The sequence below is a fragment of the Zonotrichia leucophrys genome, chromosome 9, assembly GCF_028769735.1.
Source record: "Zonotrichia leucophrys gambelii isolate GWCS_2022_RI chromosome 9, RI_Zleu_2.0, whole genome shotgun sequence".
Classification (NCBI taxonomy): Eukaryota; Metazoa; Chordata; class Aves; order Passeriformes; family Passerellidae; genus Zonotrichia; species Zonotrichia leucophrys.
The window spans coordinates 16,303,449-16,327,098 of NC_088179.1; the positions used below are offsets into that span (position 1 = coordinate 16,303,449).

General features: G+C 48.9%; 2 protein-coding genes and 1 long non-coding RNA gene across 3 annotated transcripts in view; 2 read left to right on the forward strand and 1 right to left on the reverse strand.

Moving 5' to 3' along the window:
- Positions 1-8,990, reverse strand: part of NPPC (natriuretic peptide C) — a 14,747-nt gene extending 5,757 nt beyond the window's left edge. The window contains exon 1 of the mRNA XM_064720699.1: positions 8,968-8,990. The gene's annotated coding sequence lies outside the window, so the exon portion shown is untranslated. The remainder of the gene's footprint in view (positions 1-8,967) is intronic.
- On the forward strand, positions 5,284-7,575 carry LOC135451473 (uncharacterized). The gene is made up of 2 exons (XR_010441335.1): positions 5,284-5,419; positions 7,161-7,575. It is a non-coding gene; the product is annotated as an uncharacterized LOC135451473 (long non-coding RNA).
- Positions 8,376-23,650, forward strand: part of DIS3L2 (DIS3 like 3'-5' exoribonuclease 2) — a 179,158-nt gene continuing 163,883 nt past the window's right edge. Inside the window, exons 1-2 of the mRNA XM_064720694.1 lie at positions 8,376-8,462; positions 10,830-11,552. Coding sequence (XP_064576764.1) covers positions 10,853-11,552 — 700 coding nt within the window. The 5' untranslated portion in view covers positions 8,376-8,462; positions 10,830-10,852. The remainder of the gene's footprint in view (positions 8,463-10,829; positions 11,553-23,650) is intronic.

A 23,650-nucleotide genomic window follows, 5' to 3' on the forward strand; every position in this document is an offset into this window, starting at 1 on the left:
CCCAGCCAGTGCCCGCCCGCAGGAGGCTGTCCCTGCCCTGGGCTCTCACTAGCGTGGTTTTCATTAGTGTGTTTTCTTTGTCACACTGTGCAGAGCCTCGGGTTTGGGGGGGGAGAGGGGGAGCTGTGCTTTATAAATCCAATTAGTCTTGTTATTCAAATTACTCTGCCGAAGTCAGAGCCCGGCGCACACAAAGACTTAACTCAAACCAGATCGGATCCGCTGGGGTGGCAAAAGCTCAGAGCTGGAGCAGAGGTGTGCAGGAAAGGGTTAAGAGTGTGAAACTCTTTTGCTTGGTAGGGTGGGGGCCCGAAAGCTTTTAACCCTTAAAGGGATGGACCTTCATCAGTGCACAGCCCTGTGGGATGATCACCCAGGGTGAGAACTGGCAGACTCAAGGCATGTGTGGAAAATGAGAAGTGGAGAGATAGGGCTGGGCTCACAGGGGTCTTCCCCCCGCACTGGAGAGCACAAGGACGGATGGACACCTGTGGGGTGGGATGGAGGGGGTGACACCCCTCCCTATTGCACCCAGGGGTACAAAGGGAGCCAGGAGGAGAGAGGGGCACCAGGGCTGGCCTGTGCCTGAGAATACCAGTGTCAAACCTGGATTATGGGGAATGGGCTGCTGTGGGGATGCTGCTGAATCTTGGTGAAGTGGGGTGAGCCCTGAATATGGAGACTTTTGGTGTGTGTAGGGAGTGGGGAAGGGGCAGAGACTGTGCTGTGTGTGAGAGAGGACACACGTCCCAGTCTGAGGATGGAGAGGGATTCATCCAAGTGTGACCAGTGCCAGCATGATGTGGAGAGTGGGAGGAGATGGGTCATGGGGATCTGTGTGACAGCAGCATGGGGTGTTCTGGCCCCATCACAAGGAAGGGCTGAGGCTGCACCCTGCTGGGCAGCAGTGGGGCCCTGGCTCTCCTGGCTGAAATCAGGAGCCAGGCTCCAGGCACTTTCCATAGGATCATGACAAGAAGGTTCACAGGATAGAAATGTGGACTCAAGTCTGAAGCAAGCTGCTACTCTAGCAGTGAACAGCCAGTGATTGATCTCCTTCTTATTCAATTCACTTCTCCTTAGGGAGCATGTTCCTTATTGATTTGGGAAATCACTGACCAGATTTATGTCTCTTCTTCTGCCTTGGGCCAGGAGAGCACTTCCTGCCCAAGAGATGGATAAGCCTAGGATGAGGATTTTCAGCTGATGCCATGTGAAAGCCAATCATCCCTTAGCAAAAAGAGACATCAGGAGGCTGAGTGCATGTGATGGTGATGTCAGAGGGGCTGATGTTTTCCCATAACCAGTGGCCAACCCAAGGAGTTGTTGGTCAAGAACCATCCCAGGTGGTGGGATGGAGGAGGTCCAAAGATGGAGCAGCTATTAGGATCAGGAGCTGCTTGCCCTCCAGCACAGCCACCAACCACCAGCCCTCAGGAGTACGATGTACGCTGTGTTCACCAAGAGAATGTCACCAAGGGTTTGATGTGCCAAAACAGGAGCTTTTCACAGTTGGTTTTCTTTTTTCAGGTTTTAGAGTACCTCTAGGGGTCTGATGATAGCCAGCTCAGTGAGAAGCAGTTTGAAGAGAGATTTCAATTTTCATTATTGGGATGGATGAGCAGCCTCTAGTGCATGCAGGGGACTATCTGGTCCCACCTCTGTGGTGATGTGCCTCCTGAGGATGCTTTAAAGAAAGGTTTTCTGGGGAATAACTCTGTAGCCCCTGAGGCAGGAGCACTGCCTGGCAGCTTGGCCATTATAGCCCCCAGCCGCCACCAGGCTGTCATGGGGATGGGGTGGCTCCACACACTGGGGTCTGAAACACTGATGGAGATTTTGGCCTGTTTGACATCCCTGGTGTTTGTTTTGGATGCTGCTGCTGAATGAGGCATTACAGGAAACACTACGGGATTTTGGTTTTTTTTGTTTTTTGATTTACTTTTCCCTGTCTCCTTTGGGTCTGGAAGAGGGCTCTGGCTGAGGGTACAGGAATGGCCAATATCCCCTCTCCCCAAACTGGGATGGTGATGGGGAGACAGCCCACAGGGCTGCCCTGATGGGGCAGGCAAGAATGGGGCTGCATGTGCTGCAAGGGTTAGAGACCAAGAGGGCTTCTCTGTCCCCTCCCAAAACCCCCCAGAGTGGCAAAGCTGAGGAGAAAAGGACAAGCTCCAGGCAGAGACTCACAGGTCTTTGCTAGACAAGTGCTGACATCCTCACAGGCACAGTATGTTTTTCTCCCAGGGCTTTGCCTTTTGGGATCTGCCATTCCTCCTGGGCTTCCTAGGATGCTACAGTCTCCTCCTGACATTCTGGGTGTTTTTCCCAGGGCTACAATGGGATATCTGTGCTCTGGAGCTGGGATGCCTCACTGCCCTGGTGGGAGCAGGAACACAATGTCTCAGGGTTTTGTTGAATGTCAATAAAATGAAGCAATTCTAACGCACGGGTGACTCCACACCACGAGCCTCCCTCTGCATCAGTCCTCAGAGGATAAGAATTGCACTGCCTCCAGCTCCTGGCAGCCTCAGGTCTGCAGCTGATCTAGGGGCAGGTTGCTGGGATTTTCCAAGCTAAATGCCACAGTTGTCTTTTCCTCCTTTTTGCAGATGCCTTCCCTCCAGAAATGGGGGTCTGGCAGTGTTTCACCCACAGCTTCGGGGTCCCAACATCATCTCAGGCTTGTTGATTCTGGCACTGAGCATCCCTTTGGGAATAGGAACTGCCCAAAGGGGTGATGGCCCAGAAAAGCCCCAGAATGAGTTATGCATATCACATTCATCCCTGCAGGGAGCCGTGCAGAGTGCAGATCCTGAGAAGAGATCCAACAGACCTGTGGGGATGGACCCCCAGCCTGCATCCAGGGAATCTCCATCCCAGTGGTGGAGCCGGATGCCACCAGTGCCTCGGGGGAGGGATGTCTGAGCCCTCCTGTACTGTGTGCACCCCAGGACTGGAGGGCAGGTCCTCACCAGCCCCACAGCTCTGGTGGCAGCACATCCTGGCTTGGCAGGAGCCTCTTCCACCTGGTTTGGCTGTGCAAACCCCTGTCACCCTCGAAAAAGCCATCAGCAGGAGCTCCCTTGCAGCCCCCCTGCCAGACACAAACATCCTCCAACTCCTCTGAACCGGCTTCCTGGGAACCCACTCCAGGTGCTGAGAAGTCCCTTTGGCATCGGTTCTTCAGGGCAAAACTTTTGGGCTTCCTGAGAGTCACCCTGGAGCCCCTGGTGTGGGAAACCCCAGGGGAGTGTTGGGAGGCAGAGAGCCAAATGTGCTGTCCTTGGCAGTGCTGGTGGCCAAGCCTTTGGCCTCCTCAAAGGGAGTGATCCCACTGTGATCCCTCTAAAGCCAAGTTTGGGCTTTTTGCCTCTTTTTTTTTCTTTTTGGGAGGGAGCTTGTGCAGGTGCCAGCTGAGGAGCCCTGGCTGACCCTGGCTGGGGCAGGGGGCTGGCCCTGGAAGAGGAAGCTTTCAGCACCACGAGTGGTGGGGCAGCCTTGTGGACTCGATGAGGGTCTGGCTGGGTTCTGGCCATGCCTGGGAGCAGCAGAGGTGGCAGCTGCCGTGCCCGGGGAGCTCTGCCGGCTGCAGGGGGTCACGCTGGCCCCGCTGCCACCCCAGGCAGCCGCTGTGGACGTGCAGGGCTCCACAGCCCTAACCTTTAGCAACCAGACAGAATAACAATGCCGGCCTGCTGGGGCATAATGGCCGGTGTTTGCTTGAGATACAAAGGCACCGAGCTTTCACATGAGCTAATACTGATAAGTCGCTCTCGCTCGGTGCCCCGCCTGCCCGACGCACAGCGGGGCCGCAGCAGCCCCTCCTGCCGTCCCCAGCTGCTGGGGCTGGGACGTGCCCACCGACCCTTCAGCCCGTGGTCCCCACCGCAGCACCCCCGTGCCCTCGGCGTGCTGTCCCCACTCATCACCCATCCCCACCCTGGTCCCCGTGGGGCTGTTTCAGTCTCATCCTGGTGAGTGGAGTGGGAGATGCAGGATGGAGATCCGGGCTAGTGGGGGGAGTCCCTACCCCTGGCACTGCAAAGCAGTGTGGTTCCTTTGTTCCTGCCCTTCTGGAAAGTACCTTTTCCACCTCCCTGGGAGCATCAGAAGGGGTTTGAATTCATGGCACATCCCTTGCCCCATGTGCCCTGACCCACTCTGTCCCCCAGCCCTGCTGCCCACAAGCTCAGTAAGTGCAGGGCAGCTCCTGTCCCTGATGTGACCTGTGGAGCTTTGGTGTCATCCATAGCCACTCTGAGCACCTTTGGGAGGCTCAGTCCTGCCACTGGAAGGCCCTCCACATTGATAACTGAGGGATATATTATAAAAGAGATTTGACCATTACAACAAGCAGAAGAGACTTAAAGATATCCAAAAGACAAATCTAGGTGACCTATATTAAAGTTGCAAGGCGCTAACCCTGCTGCTACCCTGGCTTCTCACCTCCTTCCTCCACTGCCTCCTTCACCTGCTTCTGGTCTGCCTGTCCCTCTTTGCTGGGGTCTAGTTTTCCCTTCCTTGACTGGACAAACAAAGGCAAGGCAGACCTTGCCCCCTGCCTGAGGTGAGTTGCAGATGTTCCTCAAGGCAATGAAGGTGATGGGAACCCATCAGTCCTGATCCTGGGTGGCATGTTTCCCAACCAGAGGTACAGAGGGCTCAGGAGAAGACTGGAGAAGCTGAAGGACGGGTGGGACAAGACCACATGTGTTGTGACACAGCAGATGGTATCTACTGTGGACAGCGATGGTTTTTAGCTTATTTATGGTAATAAATCTGTCACATTCCCCTTTATCCTCCCTGAGCATGGCTTATGTCCCCCAGCCAAGTGCCCAGATGACTCCCAGTGCCTGAGAGATGTCAAAAGGACACAGACTCAGGCTTAATGCTGGGTGCTGCTGCTGCAATCAAGACATTTCCAAGGGTGCTCAGAGGCTCCAGAACAAACTCACAGCCCTGCTTTGCCTTTGAGCACATTCTTGTGCCATATGGGTTTCTCCTGCAGACAACAGCAGGGAGGCAGAGCACCCTCTGCTACCTGAAATACTGTGAGAGATGACATTTGGGTTTGCAGAGGGCATTTCCAAGTGCAGCCTCAGCTCAGCCGGATGGGCTGCAGGACGCACATGGGAACATCAGAGGAGCTGCTCTGCTCCCATGCAGGGTTCCCCTGTTGAGTCAGCTCGGGGTGGCTCCAGCCCCTTGGCCAGTCACTGCTGATTAACGCTGATGTAAACGAGGGCCGGGCGGGCCCTGCTGGAACCGGGGCAGAGCCGCCAAAGACTCCGTAAGCGGGGGAGCTCCCGGCCAAGCAGCCACAGCCGAGCGCTGCTCTCACCTCGGCCGAGGTGCCACAACACGTTCCAGCCTTCCAGCCGGGAAGCAGCTCCCAGTTACTGCCTGGGGGAAGATGGTGAGATAATCCTGTGCTGTGGGAAAGCAAGCCAGGGCACCGGGCTGGGCCTGCTGCTACAGGACCCCAGGAAATGAGAGTGCAGGGGAAAAATCTGCTCAGGGACCTTTCCCTTTTGGAAAGGCCATGAGATGCCATGGAGGGTCAGGGAAGCAGCAGTGAGGCAATGGCTCCCTTCTGTTCAGCAGCCACGAGGATGGTGTGGATGGAAGATGGAGCCAAAGGTGAGACTGTAGCAGTGCAGCCCTTCCCTGGTGGATTGTGTTTGAGATCCTGCATAAGGCACCAGCTTGCTGTGACCTCTTCCAAAGTGTGGGAAGGATGGGCATGCAGCTGGTCCCAGCCACTCTGAATCCCCTGTGTGTCCATGGGGCACTGGGAGGGAGACACAGATTTGCTGTAATTCCCATTCATCTGGGTCAGTGATGGGGTAGAGCTAAAGAGGGCACAGACACAGGCCCTGTGCCATGGAGCAGACAAGATTCCCACATTCCTAGCTGCTACCAGCAGAGCAGGGCTGAGCAGTGCTCTGCTGACCTGCTGGAGACCCTGCAGACCGTGGCCCCTTGTGCAGCAGGGCCCAGCTGGAGGCAGGAGGTGAGGGTGACAGAGGCATCCAGCCATGGAGCCACATCCTTCTCAGCACACCTGATATCCCTGCAAGCCCCAGGCCCAGTGCTGGCAGTGGCACCACCAAGCACAGAATCCTCCCCTCTTCCTCTCCTGTCTGTGGAAGGACCAGGGCATGCTGAAGCTACTGCTGCTGGTGGCACCACCTGGTACAGGGGGCAGCCTGGCCAAACTCCCAGCTCGGCTTTATCCCCACTGCAGTGAAGAGGAGCAGAGACACAGAGTGACTCAGCAACACAGAGAGGAGCTGCTGCTCCCACCTGGCTGGTCAGGGAGGGGGACAGTGGGGCTGGAGGTCCTGGGTGCCCCCACCCCATCCCTGCTCTCCTCCACGCAGCAAGGGCAGCCTGAATGGGTGGCATGGGTCAGCCCTGAGCAGCTGGGGCTGTGCCACCACCCTGCCTTCACAGCACCCACCCTTCCAGGGCCAACCTCCTTGCTTTATCAGCAGCCAGGAGAGCAGGGGGAAGAAGGGCAGCACACATCCTCCCCCTGACAGAGTGATCCTGTGTGGCCATTCCCACGGGGCCAGCTCCAGCAGAAATGGTTTCCCTGCTCTGTCTTTGTGTCCCATGGGAGCAGCTGCTGTGTGACTGGTGACTCTGTTCAAACAGAGGATGGCTGCTCGCTGCCTCTTGGCCAGCGTGGGGCCTCTCAGCCATGGCAGAGCAGAGCAGAATGCTCACTCTCCTCCTTGAGGTGGCCAGAGCTGCCAGGGTGGGGCAGCTGATGAGCTGGCATCAGTGCCAGCAGGTTGTGGGCAGAGGCTGCTGGCTCTGCATGGTTCCTGCAAATGAGACACTGCCTTTGCTGGTGGCATCCTGGCCCTGGGGAGGATGTGACTGTCCTTGTCAGGCAGGTCTGTGCTTGCTGCCCTGGGTCCCCACAAGAGCCTGGTGCTTTCTCAGGGCAGCTCCCTCGACCCAGCCGAGTGCTGGAGCTGGAGGGCTCTGGGCTTGCCCCGGCCTCATAGAGGCTCAGTAGTGCTGGCTGTGGGAATGCTGAGGGGCCACTGGTGTTTGGGAGCCACAGGTGATGCTGCACCCTGAGCAGATGTGGCCTCATGGCCTTTAGAGGTGGCTGACACCAGGCAATGTGTCCTGATCTGCAGGATGAAGAATGACTGTGGGGCTGGCGTCTTCCCCACCCTGAGTGAAGGAGCAGCATGGATGCCTGTTCAGATGTTCCTGCCAAAATGAAGACTAAACAGAGCCTTTCTCCATCAGAGCCCTGCCTGGAGACACCAGTTCAGGTCCCTTTGGATCCTTCCTCCATCTACTGAGGGTATTCTCCAGGCAGACAGCTCAAATGGGACTGACTGGGGGTGCCATGAGGACAGTTGATTGATCTCCAGATTTTCTTCTGGTTGAAATTCTTTGGCAAACACAGCCTGAGTTGCAGGTAACACCAAGGTGACCAAACTACATATTCTCAGTCAGCCAGAGCCTGGGTCTGACTCTGTTGTAAAGCCTTGTGAGAGGTCTGTGGTCACAGAAAGAGGAGGAAATAAAAGTGCCAGCTCTTGACTCTGGTCTCATGCTTTAATGACACCCTCTGATCCACAGGCTCTGACTTATCCTGAAGGAGGTCAGGACTGCTGCTCAGCACCAAGGGCTCGGTCACTCCTTGGGTGCTATGGTGTGGGGGAGCAGGGGATCAGCAGGTTTGGCTCTGCCCAACTTCCAATGCCAGGGGAGCCGGAGAGCTCAGGTAATGGGATCCCAAAGAGCTCAGGGAACGGGATCCCAAAGAGCTCAGGGAAGGGGATCCTGGAGCCTGCTCTTCTCTGCAGTGCAGGTGAGGCCATGTAGGTGCTGAAGGAGGTTTCCCCATGGGCTTTTAGAGGCACAGGTGTTTGCAAATCTGAGTTTCCTCGGGAACAACACCAAACTCAGATCTTTACAATATCAGATCAGCTAATCTATGCTTTTTCCACTGATCTGGGCAAAAATTTGGAAGAAGCTGGAGCCTTGGCGTTAAGCTGGAGCGACCCACCCCAGGAGGCTCCGCTGGCCCCGGCTGGGAGCGGGTGGCTCCCAAACTACCCGAGATCCCGGTGGCGCAAACCCGGCAGGTGGGGGACACTCCGGGCCGGGCGGCAGCACCTCCCGCGGCCCCGCCATGCCCCAGCTCAGCCCGCGGTGGGCCGCCCGCCTCACGGGCTGTGCCCGGCCGAGAGGAGGCAAGGCTGCCCGGGAGCTCCCGTTCCCCCCGGGATCTCTCCCAGAGCGAGAGCGGGGCTGGGACACCCGAGCCCTCGGCGGGGCTCCCCCGCCCGCCCCGCCGCGCCAGGCACAGAGCGAGCGCTTCGCGCTTCGCCCTTCTGGGCCCTGCCGCGGCCCGTAGGCGCCGCTGCCCCGGAAGCGGACGGGGCGCTGGGACATTCAAACGGAGCGGAGCGGCCTCGGTGCCGGTGAGCGGAGCGGGGGGCGGCAGCGGGGCTGGGACCGGGACCAGCACCAGCACCGGGACCAGCACCGGGCAGGGGAGAGGGGACAGCGGGGCCCGGCCCGGCGGCGCTCAGCCCCGATCAGCCCGGTGGCAGCGCCGCCGCCGCAGCCGGGCCCCGCGGTTCGCTGTCCCGTCCGGCCGGTCCGGGCCCGGGCCGCGCTCCCGAGGGACCGGGGACGCGTGGTGGGAGAGACGGCGGGAGAGGGTGCCGGGGGTTCTGTGCTGCTGGAGCTGGAGCATTGCCTGGGGAGTTGGACACCCCGGGGTGGTGTGACGGAGGCCAGCGGTGATCCCCAGAGCCAGCCGGGTGACAATAACAGGGGCGGCTTTCATCCCGGGCCCGGCCCTGAGAGTGTCCTCCCTCTGCGCGTCCTTCGTGGCGTTTCACTCGCCCTCATCTCCGTGCCCAGGCAGGGCGGATATACCTGTACCCACCTCTGCCCTCCCTCTGCTGTACCTGTACTCACCTCTGCCCTTGGGAACATTTCAATTCCTGGCTGCCCGCAGAAGGCAACAAAGCAACTGTAATGTACAAGGGCTTGTATATTTCTGTGCTGCAGTTGTTGGCTGCTCACGTGGTTAAAGTTGTAGAAAATACAGTGAAGGCAAGCTGTCAATGTTTGTTCTTTACTGGTAAATGACAAATTCCTGTCTCCTGGAACCAAACCATTGTTTGGAGAGCAGTCTCACTGGCTTTTATAAATGTTATCTGCTTCTGTTGCATTGGCAACAGGAGAAGGTGACATCCAAAGCAAGCTGGTGTAGGCCTACCCGTGTGTTTGGTAACAGCTTGGTGGCAGGTCAGTCTATTAGAAGAGTTCAGCAATTGGCCAGCGCCAATGGAAAATCTTAGGAAAAAGAATCACAAACCACATAAAGAATTTTTCCTATTTGTTCAGGGATTTTTAATTTTTGCTTTGCATTGTGAAGCCTGTTCACATCTGTGCCCAGTTACCGAAGTAAATCCCGGTGCAGTGTGCATTGTTTCTCCAAAAGGGCTGCAGTGGGCATGCCAAGGTGGAGCTGGCACTGCTGGGCAGTGCCCCATTCCCAGGCAGGGTGGGCATGGAGGCCACTGCCTGGGTGCTCATCCTCTGTGCAACAACAGTGAAAGGGAGAAGAGGGCTGAGTAAGGGCAAAGAACAATTCCAAGTGTGGTGGGAGTAGGGAAGTGAATATAAATTTCCCTTTTGCTGATCTCTGTATTCCGTCCTGCCGACATCCCTGTGCTTAGAGAAAGGAAGGGAGAGGTGTAATGGCAGGCAGTATCCTTTATTTAAACTTAGAGTCCAGTGCCCCATGGTTCTGGGATAGCAGAGATGACATTGAGCCCTGAAATTCTTCATGTACCAGCTGGGGTGAAATTCAGCTGTTCAGCTTCAAACTTGTCCTGAAGTGAAAAGAGGCATTTTTATGAAAACATGCATAAGCCAGCAGTTGCACTGAGCCCCATTATCAAGAAATTCCTACATTCTTCTTTGATTTTACATACAGCAAAAATCATTGCTATGTCCTGTCTATACCTGTAATTTACCTCAAAGTAGCTGAGCATAATTTAGTAGGTTGTTTTGCTTCAAAAGCTTAAAAGCTAAAGCACCTGAAAAAGGATTGGAAAATGCTTGATCTATTTAAGTTTCACACTTGTGCAGCAAAGGTGGAGATGTGACACCATCTACAGAAAGTGGTGCTGGATGGAGCTGCAGGCAGTGTGTCTCAGTCTGTAAGAATTAGGAGCTCTTGCAAGATAATTATTTTTTTACTTCTATTGCACTAAGAGGGAGTTCATGGCTAAAAAGACAAGCTGAAATGGGTAGTCCTGGTGTTTGAAGGAATTGTCCTGTGCTATGGAGAAGTGTCAGTCACTGTGGGAGGAAGGTGACAGGCGGTGTTTGCTTTTGACAGCAGCAGTGAAGAGCTTCAGTAAGGGTGCAGTTATTTTTGAGGACCCCAGGCTGGACATGACAAGATTTTGTTTCCGATAACCTCTAAACTGATGCTTCTGGTCAGTCTGTCAGTTGGTGCTTTAATTTTCCTGGCTTTTTCAAAGGCAAGGAAGAGCAGTTTAAAGGAATCCTGTGTATTTATGTGGTGTGTGAGCAGGTACAGCTTATGGGCTGTGGTCACTCACAGGTTATGGGCAGGGGTTTGGTGCAGGGCAGATGTTGAGTACATTGTGAAAACCCTTCCCCACACTGGAAAAATTTACAAACCCAGAATTCCTTTTCAGCAAAAATATTATACTTTTGTGTCATTTGGTGTAATCAATTATTTGACTCTTTGTTGCACGAAAATAAACCTTTTTTCCTCTGTATCTGTTTATAACTCTCAGAAGTTCGGGCCTTTCACTGTGCTATGGATCAGCTGGGGCACGTGAGAAGTGCAGCTCCTGCCCAGGGTGCCAAGGAGGGACTGAGCAAGGCTGCTGCTGCCTCCCAGAAGAGCGCCTACGCCAGGCTGGTGCAAAAGCACCACAGCGGCCGCTTCCAGTCCTACCTGAACCACATTGCACAGAAGATGCAGCTGGAGGAAGGCTTCTCCAATGACCCCAGCCTGGACCTGGACCTGCCTCTGAGGAGAGGCCTGGTGAAGGATAATCCAGTCAGGAATGGGATAAACATGCACAGCTATTCACCAGTCAGAACATCTCACCTGGAGCAGCCCCTGCCTGGGTTTGAGAACGATAAACCCCAAAGTGCTCTGAACAGATGTTCTCTTAAAAAAAATGCCATTGTTAGTCCAGGGGGAGACTTGGAGGTGGAGGAAGACTATTATGTGTATCAGCGTGGAGCTGCATCTGGCCTGTTAAATGTGAGTGACAGCCTTGGTGGGAGAGCATCAAACAGCCTGAGACACCGAGGGGCTCTGCAGAAATCTTCTGGTTCTGATGAGAGGGAGGAGGAGGACATGTGGAGGAAGAGACACAAGAAACGAGGCAGATATGCTGCCAACTCTGATGCAGCAGCTGGACACTTGTTGACTGAACAGTTTGGTGAGGATGTGCTGGCAGTGAATGCCAGAAAAAACAGTCACTTGTCTCCAGGTCGAGCCCAAGGTGAGTTCACTCTGAGGAATTGTTTGGTCCATTTGCTACAATTACTGTGGAATTGAATGCAGTGTGTTAGTCATGAATGAGTTAACAGGAGCCAGTCCTGCTCTGTCCAAGTTAGTCAGCCCTTGGTTACCTGTGGGTGGCTTTGTCCTGGTTTACAAGTAAGCCATGTGGCATGTGCAAATGCCTTCATGTGGAGCCAGCTCGGTGCTGGCAGGACCTAATTCCCTGGCCTAAACTCTGTGACTGTGGCTGTGCTGCTTCCAGGATCAGCTCAGGTCTAGAAGAGCCCAATTTCTGTGGTGTAGAGTCCAAATTAATAAGACCACTGGATCTGAGCTGACTCAGGGCACAGTCATGCTTTTCTTTGCATTGGTTCTTTGAATCTGGAGTGCTGGTTTGCTTTTGGTCCAGGTAAATCCAATACTCAGGGGCTAAGATGTCTGTATAGTAGCCAGTTCCTGATAGAAAGTGTTGATTCCAGGAAATTTTGCTGTTAGTAACAAAGAGGCCGCATTTTGCAGTACTGAAGTGAATGTGCCTCTTAAATGTGATGTTTAAGGCAAAAAGCCTACTTAGGGACATAAGTAAAATTTTTATTAAAAGAACCTCAGAACACAGCATGAACAAGGAACCAAAACCAGACATTTTAAATTTCATTTCTCAGTGTAATGGTTTAAAACTTTCTCTGAATGTTATTTATGCTGAAATACTTTGTTATCCTGATTTTATGCACTACTACTGAAGGAACACATAAATGTCACCATGTTAAATTCTCTGTAACAAGTACGAGAGAGATGGATTTCTTAGCTGGGTAACATCAGCCTGAGGCCTATCACAACTCTTAAATTGAAAATTAAATAACTGTTTAGCTAAATCAGTCTTAAAAACTAAGCCCTAAGATTCAAGAGGGGGAGGTAATATGATTTATCTGGGTTATTTTTGAGATGTGGCAATACATAATGTGCTAAAGTTGGTAAACTTCCATGAGTGCTTGCAAGACTGATCACAGATAGAGATTTAATGCAGATTATGGGAAAATTTTGTTGATGAGCTTGATTTTTGGGAGGGATTTTTTTTACATGGTTCATTGTAACACCATTTGTTGTGCTAGCCTGTCATAATAGACTTCACTTCCTTCAGCTTTTAAAGCGTAGGAAGAGCAGATGACAGATCAAGAGTCTCAAAGGCACAGAGTTTATATCCAGGAAAATTGCAGGTGCCCACATGGATAAAGTAAAAATAGCCTGGCTTTCAAAAGCAAACACCCCCAGTGACCTCCTGCTCCGGTTGGAAGTGGGGTTGCACAACCCCTTTAAAAACTGGATATTTGTTTAGTGTAAACACCTAAAGCAGAAAATGTTGGCCCTTGTGTTTGACTTCCCAGGTGGAAAACTCACACTGTGGGAAAGACTATTGGAAAGTTATTTGCTCAGCAGTGACACCTTTCCTCTTCTTCCCCCTGCATGCCTCCCCAGCCACGCTCCTGTATAGCTGCAGCTGGTTACCCTCCAGAAAGCTTGCAGGGATGTGAAACTGTTTCTTGGGGAGGAAAGAAATAGGAAAAAATAAATATGTCACTTGTTTTAGAGAAATGTCTTTTCTGCTGTTCAGTCTGAGTGTATTTTAGGACTCTTGTTTAAGTGAAATGAAGATTTTGCAGTAGGCAAGTGCTTAGGTATAAGAACTCACACATCACAGTATCAGATTATATTTGCTCACTTCAAAGCTTGTATTTCTCTCTTGATGCTGATATAAGTCATATTATTTTGCATAGGCAGGTGTCTGGTTTGATCAGTTTAAATCAAGGCTTGTGAAGCTGTGATGGCAAGAATTGCTTCTGCCATGAGAGCAAGGCATATCATCTTTTCAGGAGTGACATTTCCTCGCAAATTAGCTCTCTTCAGACTGTTGTAGGCTTTCCAAAAGGCTCTTTGAGCTAATCTCAAAGGCAAGCATCTCTCTTTGTACCATTTCATTTCATTGTCCTCTTCTTAACAGCTCTTCAGCTCAGGCTTAGCCATGGTTGGCAATGACAGAGCTAATAGTGGAGACAGATACGTGATCAGTGAAAACCCTTTGGGTGCCCTGGGGCAGGCTGTAGGCAGCAAGAGCTGGTCCCTGTGAGTGTCCTTTCAGTGGCAGAGTGATTGCTGTGGCCTTAGAGGAAAGCAGAGTGGTTTATGGAGCCCCAGGCAGGTGTCTCTGAGCCCTGGAGCTCAGTTCTGCTGATGTGTTTCTGTCTGGAGTTCCATATGGAAACTGCTTTTCCTGACTCTTGGAGGCTTTGCAGTTGAGAGAGCTGAGTGTGAACAGAACTTTGTTGTCCCTTGTGTGAAACACGACATAGTCAGGAGACTGCAGGTTGGATTCCCTCTGTGGCATCAGCACTCCTGGATTTGGGAAGGCAAAGCTGCAGTTAGAGGAATCCCGTGGTTGCTCCCTTCTGTGCAGTTTTAACCTCTGCAAGGAGAACCACTGTAAAACCTCCTGCTCTCAGGTTTCTTCCAAAACAAAAGCCAGTAAACCAGAAAATAATCCTAAAATATCACTTTAAATTGTGATGCTTAGAGTTTTTAATCTAATACAATTTTCCTCCTGGTATTTTCCCTTAAATCTCCAATGCTCTAGATTCTTTGGGGGCTAAAATTTGGTTTAAACTTTCTTAACAGAAAATTATCAAGTCCCTTGGGTTGTTTTCTGCCTTCGATCAAAGGCTCTTAAGGTTTTTCCATTTCAATCCATAGTTAGTAATCAAAATCTTCTTTCAGGCTGACTGAAATTGTTGTCATAAAAGGGCTTAAAACCTCGTTTTTCTTGAGGACAGAAGTGCTGACTACTTCTGCAGCATCTGTCTGTCACATGCTGGGAGTTGAGATTTGCATGGCTGCCCTGTGGAACTTCAATATTTGTGATGCTTTGCTTTGTCAATAAGTAGTTTAGAACAAGTGCTGTGTTTTATTTGGAACAGCAAGATTTCAGTTGCATTTTGAGGACATGTTTTTTGAGGGAGAATTGCTGTTTGATAGCACATTCCCAGGTCTGCTGGAAAGCCTAGAAATCAGACATCTTCAGGAAAGGACTGTCCTCCAAATGTGGAATACCATCTCCCAGTCATGCTTGATTTCAGAGGATCTTGGGAGCTGGAGTACCTGGGAATGAGGTGGCTTTGTTGATGTTGAATCTTGAGTGGAGCAGGATGCTGGTCAAGGCTGATTGCTGTGAAATAGGTTCAGATTTACTGTCTCAGTCGGTATCTGCAGACAGCTTCCTGGGGAAGAACACTGTCAGCTTCCCTAGGTATCCTCCTGAGGCTCCTCTCACTAAAAACTTCATAGGTTTATGATGTGATGGAGGTATCTTGCCCATCTGTTAGGGTCAACATGCCCCCTCAGTAGAAGCAGACAGTTCCTGGGTAACAACATGAAACAGTGGAAGATTTCCACAGCCCTTTCTGATTTATCATCTGTCTGACACTTGGCACTTATTTACCCAGCCTGTGGTACTTAACCAACTTGGGCAGCTTCCACGGAGGAGTGGTGCTGGCAAGCAGGCTGGTGTTTAGCATCAGAGCCTTAAAAACAATTGTTGCTGTTGGATGGTGGTGTTGTGCTTGTGGCTGCAATCTTGACATTTAAAAGGTTCAGGATAGGTAAAGGAAATATCCTGGACTGGCTTTCCTATGTGTTTGATGGGCACAGCTGCTCAAGAATATCAGCCTTAATAAGATGGCAAAATCTCAGGTATTTTGTCTTCCCATGGTAGGCTGCAGTGTAATTGTGTGTTTGCCTTTGTTTCTCTGGAGGGACTTTGGAGGAAGAACCACAGCTTCTGCTTTTCCTTTCTTGTAATGCTAATTTGGGATAATGATACTTTTTAGTGGTCCAATTCTTGTGTGGTGAAGTTCAGTTCTCAAGAATGCTGTTATCTCCCTATCTGGCACCAGTAAACATGAGCCAGCAATCTACTGAAGGCCATGGAATCAGCTCAGTAAATGGAGAATGTTGGTTGCTGTGGAAATCTTTAAAATGTAGCTAATCTTGCCAGGTTCAATGTAACGTTCCTTAGATGACGTTAATCATAGTAATAAGATACAGGAGAGAAGGGAAAACTGGATTTACTGTATGGCCCCATCTGAGAAATGAAAAATATGAAAAATACATGAAAAGTAGAATGCTCCTTTCTCTAATGGTTTAGCAACGTCATCACAGACATAAATTTCTCTTGCTTTTGATAGAAAAAAAGTTGCATTCCTGAATCTTGTGCAAGTAATGTTTTTGGCAAACATCAGCTATAGTATGTGAGTTAATATCTGATGTATCCTCTCTTGGGGAGATGAGATCTTGCCCTTGCAGGGACTGTGTTTTTTATATGTGATCTAATAACTGTCTTCCATGCCCTTTACCAGAGCCCTGAGCACCCCGTGCTGCAGCAGGAGCCCTTGCATTTGGCAACAAAGCTCTCACCTCTGTGAATGAAGGAGCTTCCTTCACCTACTAGCGCTTAGGTGAAAATGTTCCTCAGTGGAAATACTTCTTGCTGTTAACCTGCTATTTTGTTTAACTTATTTTTTCTGCTCACTAGCCCTCATTACGTAGTGCAGGTAACTATGCCTGTCAGTGTGGTGTTGGTCCTAAGGAAATAATAGGCTCATAGAAGAATTGAATTGATTTTTAATTCATTTTAAATCTCCTTTTTTGTGACTTGTCATCATTTTATTTAACAAAGGTCTTGTTGAGCTCTTCAGTGTCAGTTTCTTATGAGATTAGGGTTTTGATGCCAAAGGTGTGAATATGGATGTCAGTGTGTGAACTTAATTAAATCACAGCACATGTGCAATGGTTTAAAACCTGTTTAGTCTAACTAATTAAATGCTGCAGTAAATTTAGAATTGTTACCAAGAGGTGTGTCTGGTTCTTGCAGTGTCATGTCCTGACCCTGTGCTGTTTAATATGTCTGTCAGTCATCAGGAAGAAAATATATAAGTAGGATTGAAAAGGGGTTTTTTGATGACTTGCAGAGTTTTGAATAATAGGGTTAGGAACAGGCAAAACAAAATCCATTTATTGGTTTGCCAGCACAGAGCCATGATAGCAGTGCGAGGAACCTGGTGTGGGAAGCAACAGCTTGGAAAAAAGTTCTGAGCTCTTGATGGATTAATCAGCTGAACGTCCTCCTCCTGTGAAATGTGGCCAAAAGGGTAATGGATGAGCATGGGAATTGGAAGATGGAGTATGGACTCTGTGTGACTTTGGCACGGCAGCAGCAGCTTCTGGAGTGTTGTATCCTGTGGTGATGCCCTCAGTTTGAGGCGGACGGTGATGAATTGATGAATTCTCAGAGGACAGCCATAGGGAAGATGAAATGCTGGGATCGTGAGTGAGTGATTGGAGGAACCCTGCTTTAGTTATCACAGAGAGGCTTGGGGGAGGGGAGTTTGCAGTAAATTGCCTACATGGGGAACAGATGTTCAATAATAGGCTACTCAGTTGAGCAGATTATGATATAATGCATTTGAGACTAAACAAATCCAGGCTTGAAATACAGCACAATTTAGCAGTGAGGGTGAATGACCATTGGAACAGTTTTACCAAGGCTTGTGGTATGTGGACTGTCACCAGCATGTTTAGAAGCCCTGATAACAATTTCCACCCCTGAAAAATGCTGTCATTCCAACAGGAATTAATTTGCAAAAGCCCTCTGTCCTCTGCTATCCATGAAGTCAGTCAGGCCATGCACCCCAGTCAGGTCTGGCCTGTTATTCAGGTACTGTCCAAGTGTCTCCTTCACCATGGATATCCAGGTAGATTGGCCAGGTTCTTTGCAGCTGAATTCAGTGGCTCTTGTGGTTCCTCTCTAGCCTGTAGCTGCTGTGGACTTTCTCTGCTGCCTTCCTCTCCAGCTCTGCTCCTACCTCTCCTGTCCCAAATGCTGTTGCCCATCTCTTGCCCTCCCAGCCCAATCCCCTGCTCACCGGCACCATGAAATGCTGTGAGCTGCATGTCCCGAACTCCCTCTTGTGGGGAAAGCCAAGCTACAGAGAATAGAGACTTGGCTGGGGCAGGGTGGAAAACAAAATGTTGTGATCTATTGCATAAAATAATGTCTTCTGTGACAAAAAAAAGGAAAAAAAATTCCCAGGGTGCTGAAGGAAAATGTCAACACTAGCAGCTGCAGCCCACAGATGTATGTATGGGGCATGTCCTGCCTTGGAGAATATTCCAGGCTCTCTGCAAATAAAAGCCAGCGGCCAAAATGTGGTTTTGTTCAGATTGTATGTTTTTAGGCATTTTCCCCCACTGCTAGATATTGTGATTGATGTACTTACTGCACTGAATGGATAGTATGGAGAATGGTTCATCAGCAGAAGAACACATTCAGCAGCACCTTGGGTTACCTCAGGATATGTAGGAATCTGAAGGCAGTTATTTGATTTCTTCAGCTGTTAATGTCTTCTAGTATGTTAGCACCTCCTGTCAGGTATTTTGCTTTTCAAAGCCTCTTAGCTGCTTCTGATCTTTGAGCAACTTGCTTCTCTCAAACTACTGAAGCCCAGAAAAATCAAAGCCAGAACTTCCACAATATTATGTTTTTAAAGTGTTTTCCTTGAAGTCTTGAAGAAGCCTTTTCACAGCATAGTTGGATAAAACAAAGAGCAAAAGGCGTTGTGGAATATGTTTAGGGAAGATGGAAGGATGAGGGGGGTGGAAGCAGCCCTGACCCACATCCCAAGGCAGGAGTGGGAGCCTGGAGGAGTGCAGTCATCAGGCGGAGGAGGTAGTGAGGAGGTCAGGAGCAGGGTGGAGCAGGTTCACAGAGAGTCCTGAAAACCAGAAGAGATGTTCCCCCTCCCTGACAACACCACTGTGCTGCTGCACGCAGCTGGAGCACAGGAACTATTTTGATAAACTTTTAGTCTATTGCTACTAAATGGGTTTCGTCACCAGCCCTTCGTTCAGAGCCTGGAATGGTATCCTTGGCTCCTGCACTCCTGTAGTACTCCTACAACACAAACCCTGCCGAGGAATTGAATAAAACTGCAATTACTGTCAGAGTTACTGAAGTCAAAAGCCTGCAAACATGAGAGGATGCTTGGAAGTGTTTTGGAAGTGGAAGCATGGTGTTGTGAGCACATGATCTTGGCCATCAGGAGCAGTTTCCACAGCATTGTTTTCAGCAGCAGAAAGAATCCATTGTGCATTTTTCTTCATTTCAGTTTTTCAAAGCCTAGGCCCTTTCTGAAAGCCAAAGTCAGCATGAACATTTTCCCTAGTTCCATATTGAAGTCTGGGGACAAGCAGCACAAGAGTTTTTAATAAGTATGTGCAGCTTATAGTAAAAGAGCAGTGGCAACATGTGCCTTCCACCATATGTGTCCTTCCTACCTTGTTTTCATGAATCTGGAAATGAGCATCTGTCTCTACTCCTCACTTTCCTTAATGTCCATGGACATGCCACTTTTTTGCTACCTTAATTCCTCAGTCAGAGTGTTTCTTCTTCAGTATTTCATTTTAAGAATGTTGGATGTCTGGATCTTTATAATCAGCTGCAGTGGCACAGTGACTTCCAAAGGCAGCTCATGGCCCTAAGAACTCCCTGACAAACCATGACATCCTGTGTTCCCCCACCTGCAGTCGCTGCCTGGGGGATAGGCTGCCTGTCTGTGGCCAACTTGTTCCCCATGTTGTAAGAATTCCCTTTGTTCTTTTTTTGTTGGACGTTCAACTCTTCTGTGCAGATTCTGGCAGACTTTCTCCCAGAGCTGTTTGGAGAATCACCTTCTCCAAAGAGACAGGGTGAGAGAGCTCTCTGGGTTGGCTCCTGGATGGCTGCACCCATGGCTCACAGTGTGCTGGTGCACAAACACAGCCATGCCCGTAGACATCCTGCTGGCTGGCTCAGGCAGAGCTGTGTTGAGTTGTAGAGAGTTGCTGGTGACCAGTTGGGCTTTTCCAGTCCTTTGAATTACTGCTGAACTCATTTTAGAGCTGTGTGGACAGGCCTTCACTTAACAGGATGTCTTCTCATTTTATTTTGATTTGTCTTCATGGTGGAAGGTTACATTTGGATTTATGCTGTGGCTGGACCCTGGTGGCCTATCATAATGGGTCAATTAGTGAGGCTGGGGGGCCTGGGAGCTACTTCTGACAGCTGGATTTCAAGACAGCATCCACTCAGTTCAGGACATTTGCATAGAATTTGCATTTTGGCTGAGCCCGTGCATGTAAATGTAGGTTTGCATTATCTCTCTTCTTTGAATGACTGTTTAATTAACTTTAAACTTAATTATGCAATCTGCCATCTGCCTAAATCCCTACAGTGCTGTTGTATTACCATTCTTTTCCAGTTCCACCAAGATATTCCCTTTCCTGGAAGTTTTCCCTCCTTTTCAATTATTAAGAGAATTTCAAATTGTTCACTTCCTTGGCTACTTTTGAGGAGGACTCAGAGCAGCACTGTAGGAACTCTTAGCTTTAATCATGATCAAGCTGCAGCTGCTCATGGTCTGGCTTGGACCAAGCAGAGGAATGTGCTGCAGAACCTCCAGTTTAAGATTCTTTGAATTTACATTTCATGAGAGAAGAAGGATCTTCTTTTAGTTGCTTGTGATAAGGAGAATGCACTCTCAGATTTTCTCTTGGACTCCAGATTGAGCATCTGAAATATTGCCTACCATGTTTATCTCCTGCAGGTCTCTGTTGCAATGAAACATCACTGAACTGATATCACCAAGTCTTGCCTTTCCACTCCTACATCCCTAATGAATTCTTTCCCATGACATCCTCATTTGTCTTATTGCTTTGTCTTTAATCTTGAGCCATCTACTTTATTTAAGCTCTTGGCTTCAAGATACTGTAAAATGCATGGAGGTGGTTCTGTTCCAAGGCTGTCTAAGAATTCTGAACTCTTTTACTTCATCTTTAGAGAAATTTGAAAGGTTGACTGTTCCTAACATAGGTTGAAGCAGAGCTGTGTTTTCAGTGAGTGTGGAGGATGGGGTTTGGTCCTGTATGTGTATTACTGGGGCTCTAGCACAGAGATTGATTCCAAGGAGTGTCTTTTTAATTGCTGGTACAGAACTTCTTCCCTGAGCAGCTACACCAACAGCTGTCTTTGTGTTTTTCATTTTAAAACTAAATAGAACAAAAAAGGATTTGGCTGTTACCATTAGTTGGGCATTTAATCTCTTAAATCCACAAAATATTTTGCAAAACATAAATAGCTTGTTACTTCTGGCCTGCCTGTGACCAGTGTTTTTGTTGACATAACTCACATTTGAGATCATTTCAATGGTGTTTGTTGGTCTTGCCTGTTGTTTTTGCTTGTGTGTGGTAATTTGATCCCGGATATTGTAGTAGTCATTTAAGTGCTTGGAGATTTTTGACTTCATCACTTCTATAATATGGCATCTACTGGATGTCACCGGTGCATTAGAAATTCAAAACAATCTAACAAACACATTTTGGCTTTTAAATTTTGAGAGGGAATTATTCTAGAGGCTTCTTTGAGCTGCTGAAAATACCAAATAGCTTTGAAATTGCCTGCTTAAGTATATGAAAGGGGCAGACACAGGGATCCTAGCAAAACCACCCTGATGTTAATGCAGTTTGTACTGGCACAGCATCTTCTGCTGGCAGAGTTGATTTGCCTTTGGAGAATGAGGGGGCAGTTGCCTGGTGCAGCAGTGCCAGCAGTAGGTCTGTGCCTGTCCAGAGCTCCCAGCCAGGATCTGCATCCCCCCAGCTCATCAAAGCTGTGCAGAGACAGATTCACAAAAGTACCTGAGATGAGTTGTTCAGGGGCCATGTAGGTTTGTGGATTTTTTAATGTCCCAGATGTCTTTCCAAAACAAGGCAGAGTTTGTGTTGGCTGAACTTTGGTATTGAGACTATTAATACACCCTGTTACACATCAGCATCCATAGTGCCTCATAAAGTTGCAGATAGAACTTCCTGGCAGCTCTTGGAGAGTATTCATTTGCTAAAAGACCAAATTTGATGGTTTCTAAAATTTGCTTTGTCAGCTCTGCCAGGAATCAAGGGCCAACTTGAATTGACAGATCTGTGAGGTGATGCCTTGGGCTGCCTTGTGGTTGGACACTTAATTCATTAAATCTCTAGTAAAGATGAGCAGGAACATGCTTTCTTTAACTTTCTTGCTGTGTTTGACCTAGTCTGACTTAAATGGGAGTGTGGGACTAACCACAGGCTGGTATCAGGGTAGTTCTTGTTGTCTTTGGTTGGTTAATTTCTGCTTTTGGGGCTCGGGCAGTGTTGGGTGATCCTTCTTTTGGTAGCTGCCATATCTTCAAGATCATGGGTGTATCCTTATCTTGTCTTACTAAGTGCACAGCTGGGATGTCTTGAAGAATTACTTGGAAGTTTTGAAGGAAATTGGTTTAAGTCATTGAAATGAGTCAGCAATGAAATGGAACATTGCAGAAATATGGACAAATATTTAGGAACTTTGTGTTAAGAGTGTCTCATTAACTGATAACAAATTGTTCTATTGCATGTTACCAGTTTGGGGGTATGCTTCTGTTTCTTCTCATGCTTATGCTAACTGGAAAACAGGGTTTTCCAAAGATTCCTTGCCATATCTAGACCATGATCTAATGCTGGGAAGCAATGGAAAATCCTTTTAGCAATAGCAGAGTTAGTGTACATGTTGGTGTCCAGTCATGGACTGATAAAAGTAAATAGCAGATGCAAGTATTTTGTATTGGAAAAGTTTGTAACAATATTGTTCTCTCCAATGCTTTCCACATAAATTCCTTTTTTTTTAATGTAAAAGGAACCATTACATGCTGAGATAGTGTCTGGGGGGGTCAGACACTGCAGAGGTGTTCCCAGCACCACTGTGGTGCTTTCACAGTCCTGCCTCCCCAGGGAGCTGCTTAACTATTGCAGGTGTCTACACAAATGATATAGATGGAAAGCTGGAAGTTTGGAGGTGAAAATGTCTGGTGAAAGTGTAGATGCCCTTTGGTAGGAATGGGAGAAACTATACCAAGATCTCCTTATCTTGAAATTCACTTGGATCTCTCAAGTAAAACTGGTTCTTGCTGGGTTCTGGACGGGAGTTGTTATGGATGTGCTGATGAAGATTCAGCAATATTTTCCTGCTCTGCTGGCAGTAATCAAAGAGATTGTCAGGTGTGAGAGGGCAGTTAGAATGTTTTATTTTTGGGAAATAAAATTGAGGGTCTTGATTCTTTCTTATGTAAAGCAATATGCAAATTTTAATATAAAATTAAAGACTTTCTGGCCTTGCTAACTTCATGTTTAGTTGAGCATTTTAGTTGATTTAGTTGACCATCTAGTTGATCAACTGACTAATAGATGTAAATTTAATTAAATGCAGTACTTTTCAAAAGCTAAACTCTAGAGTGATTTTGTATAAATTATGTCCAAATAAGCTGATTTAAAACATCTCGCCTCCTCTCTTACTGTAAGCCAGATCAATTATTCTGGGAAGCTGCTTGCATGCATTTTTTCACCCCAAATAAGAAAAGATTAATAGGTACTTAGGTTTAAAGACCAAAATGTGCCATTGTGTGATGTCATTGTTGTGAAGAAGTGAGGTGGTTTGGATTTCAGATGAAGCTCCAGTGCTGTCCTTCCAGGGGAGCTCAGCCAGCCCCTGCATCCTTTCAGCTTCTTTTCCTGATGGGAATAAATGCGAATGACTGATTGTGAACTGTCCTGAAAGCCCATGAATGCACTCACTGCTGTGGAGGTGGGAATTGTGTGTTTCTGCTTCCCACAGGTGCTCCCCTTTGCCTGGTTTGAAGGGTTTCCCTGCTCCCTGGGTGGCACTGCTGGTCCCATTTAGGTGTCCCTGTTGCCCTTGTAGGGAGCCTCCATGCCTGGTGCAGATATTTTTTTCAGCCCAAATCTCCCTCCAGAAGCCTTTAAGTACGGAACAGTCAACCACCTTTCCTCAAATTATTAGTCCTTTGTCATATCCCAAGAAAATGGCAGAATATCTAGAAATCCCAGGCAAGTGTTGGCTGCATTCACCGGGAAAATCTCTAGATCATCTCTGCAGCCAGATAAACACCCGAACGTGTGGCATTTGCTGCATGTTGTGAATATTTG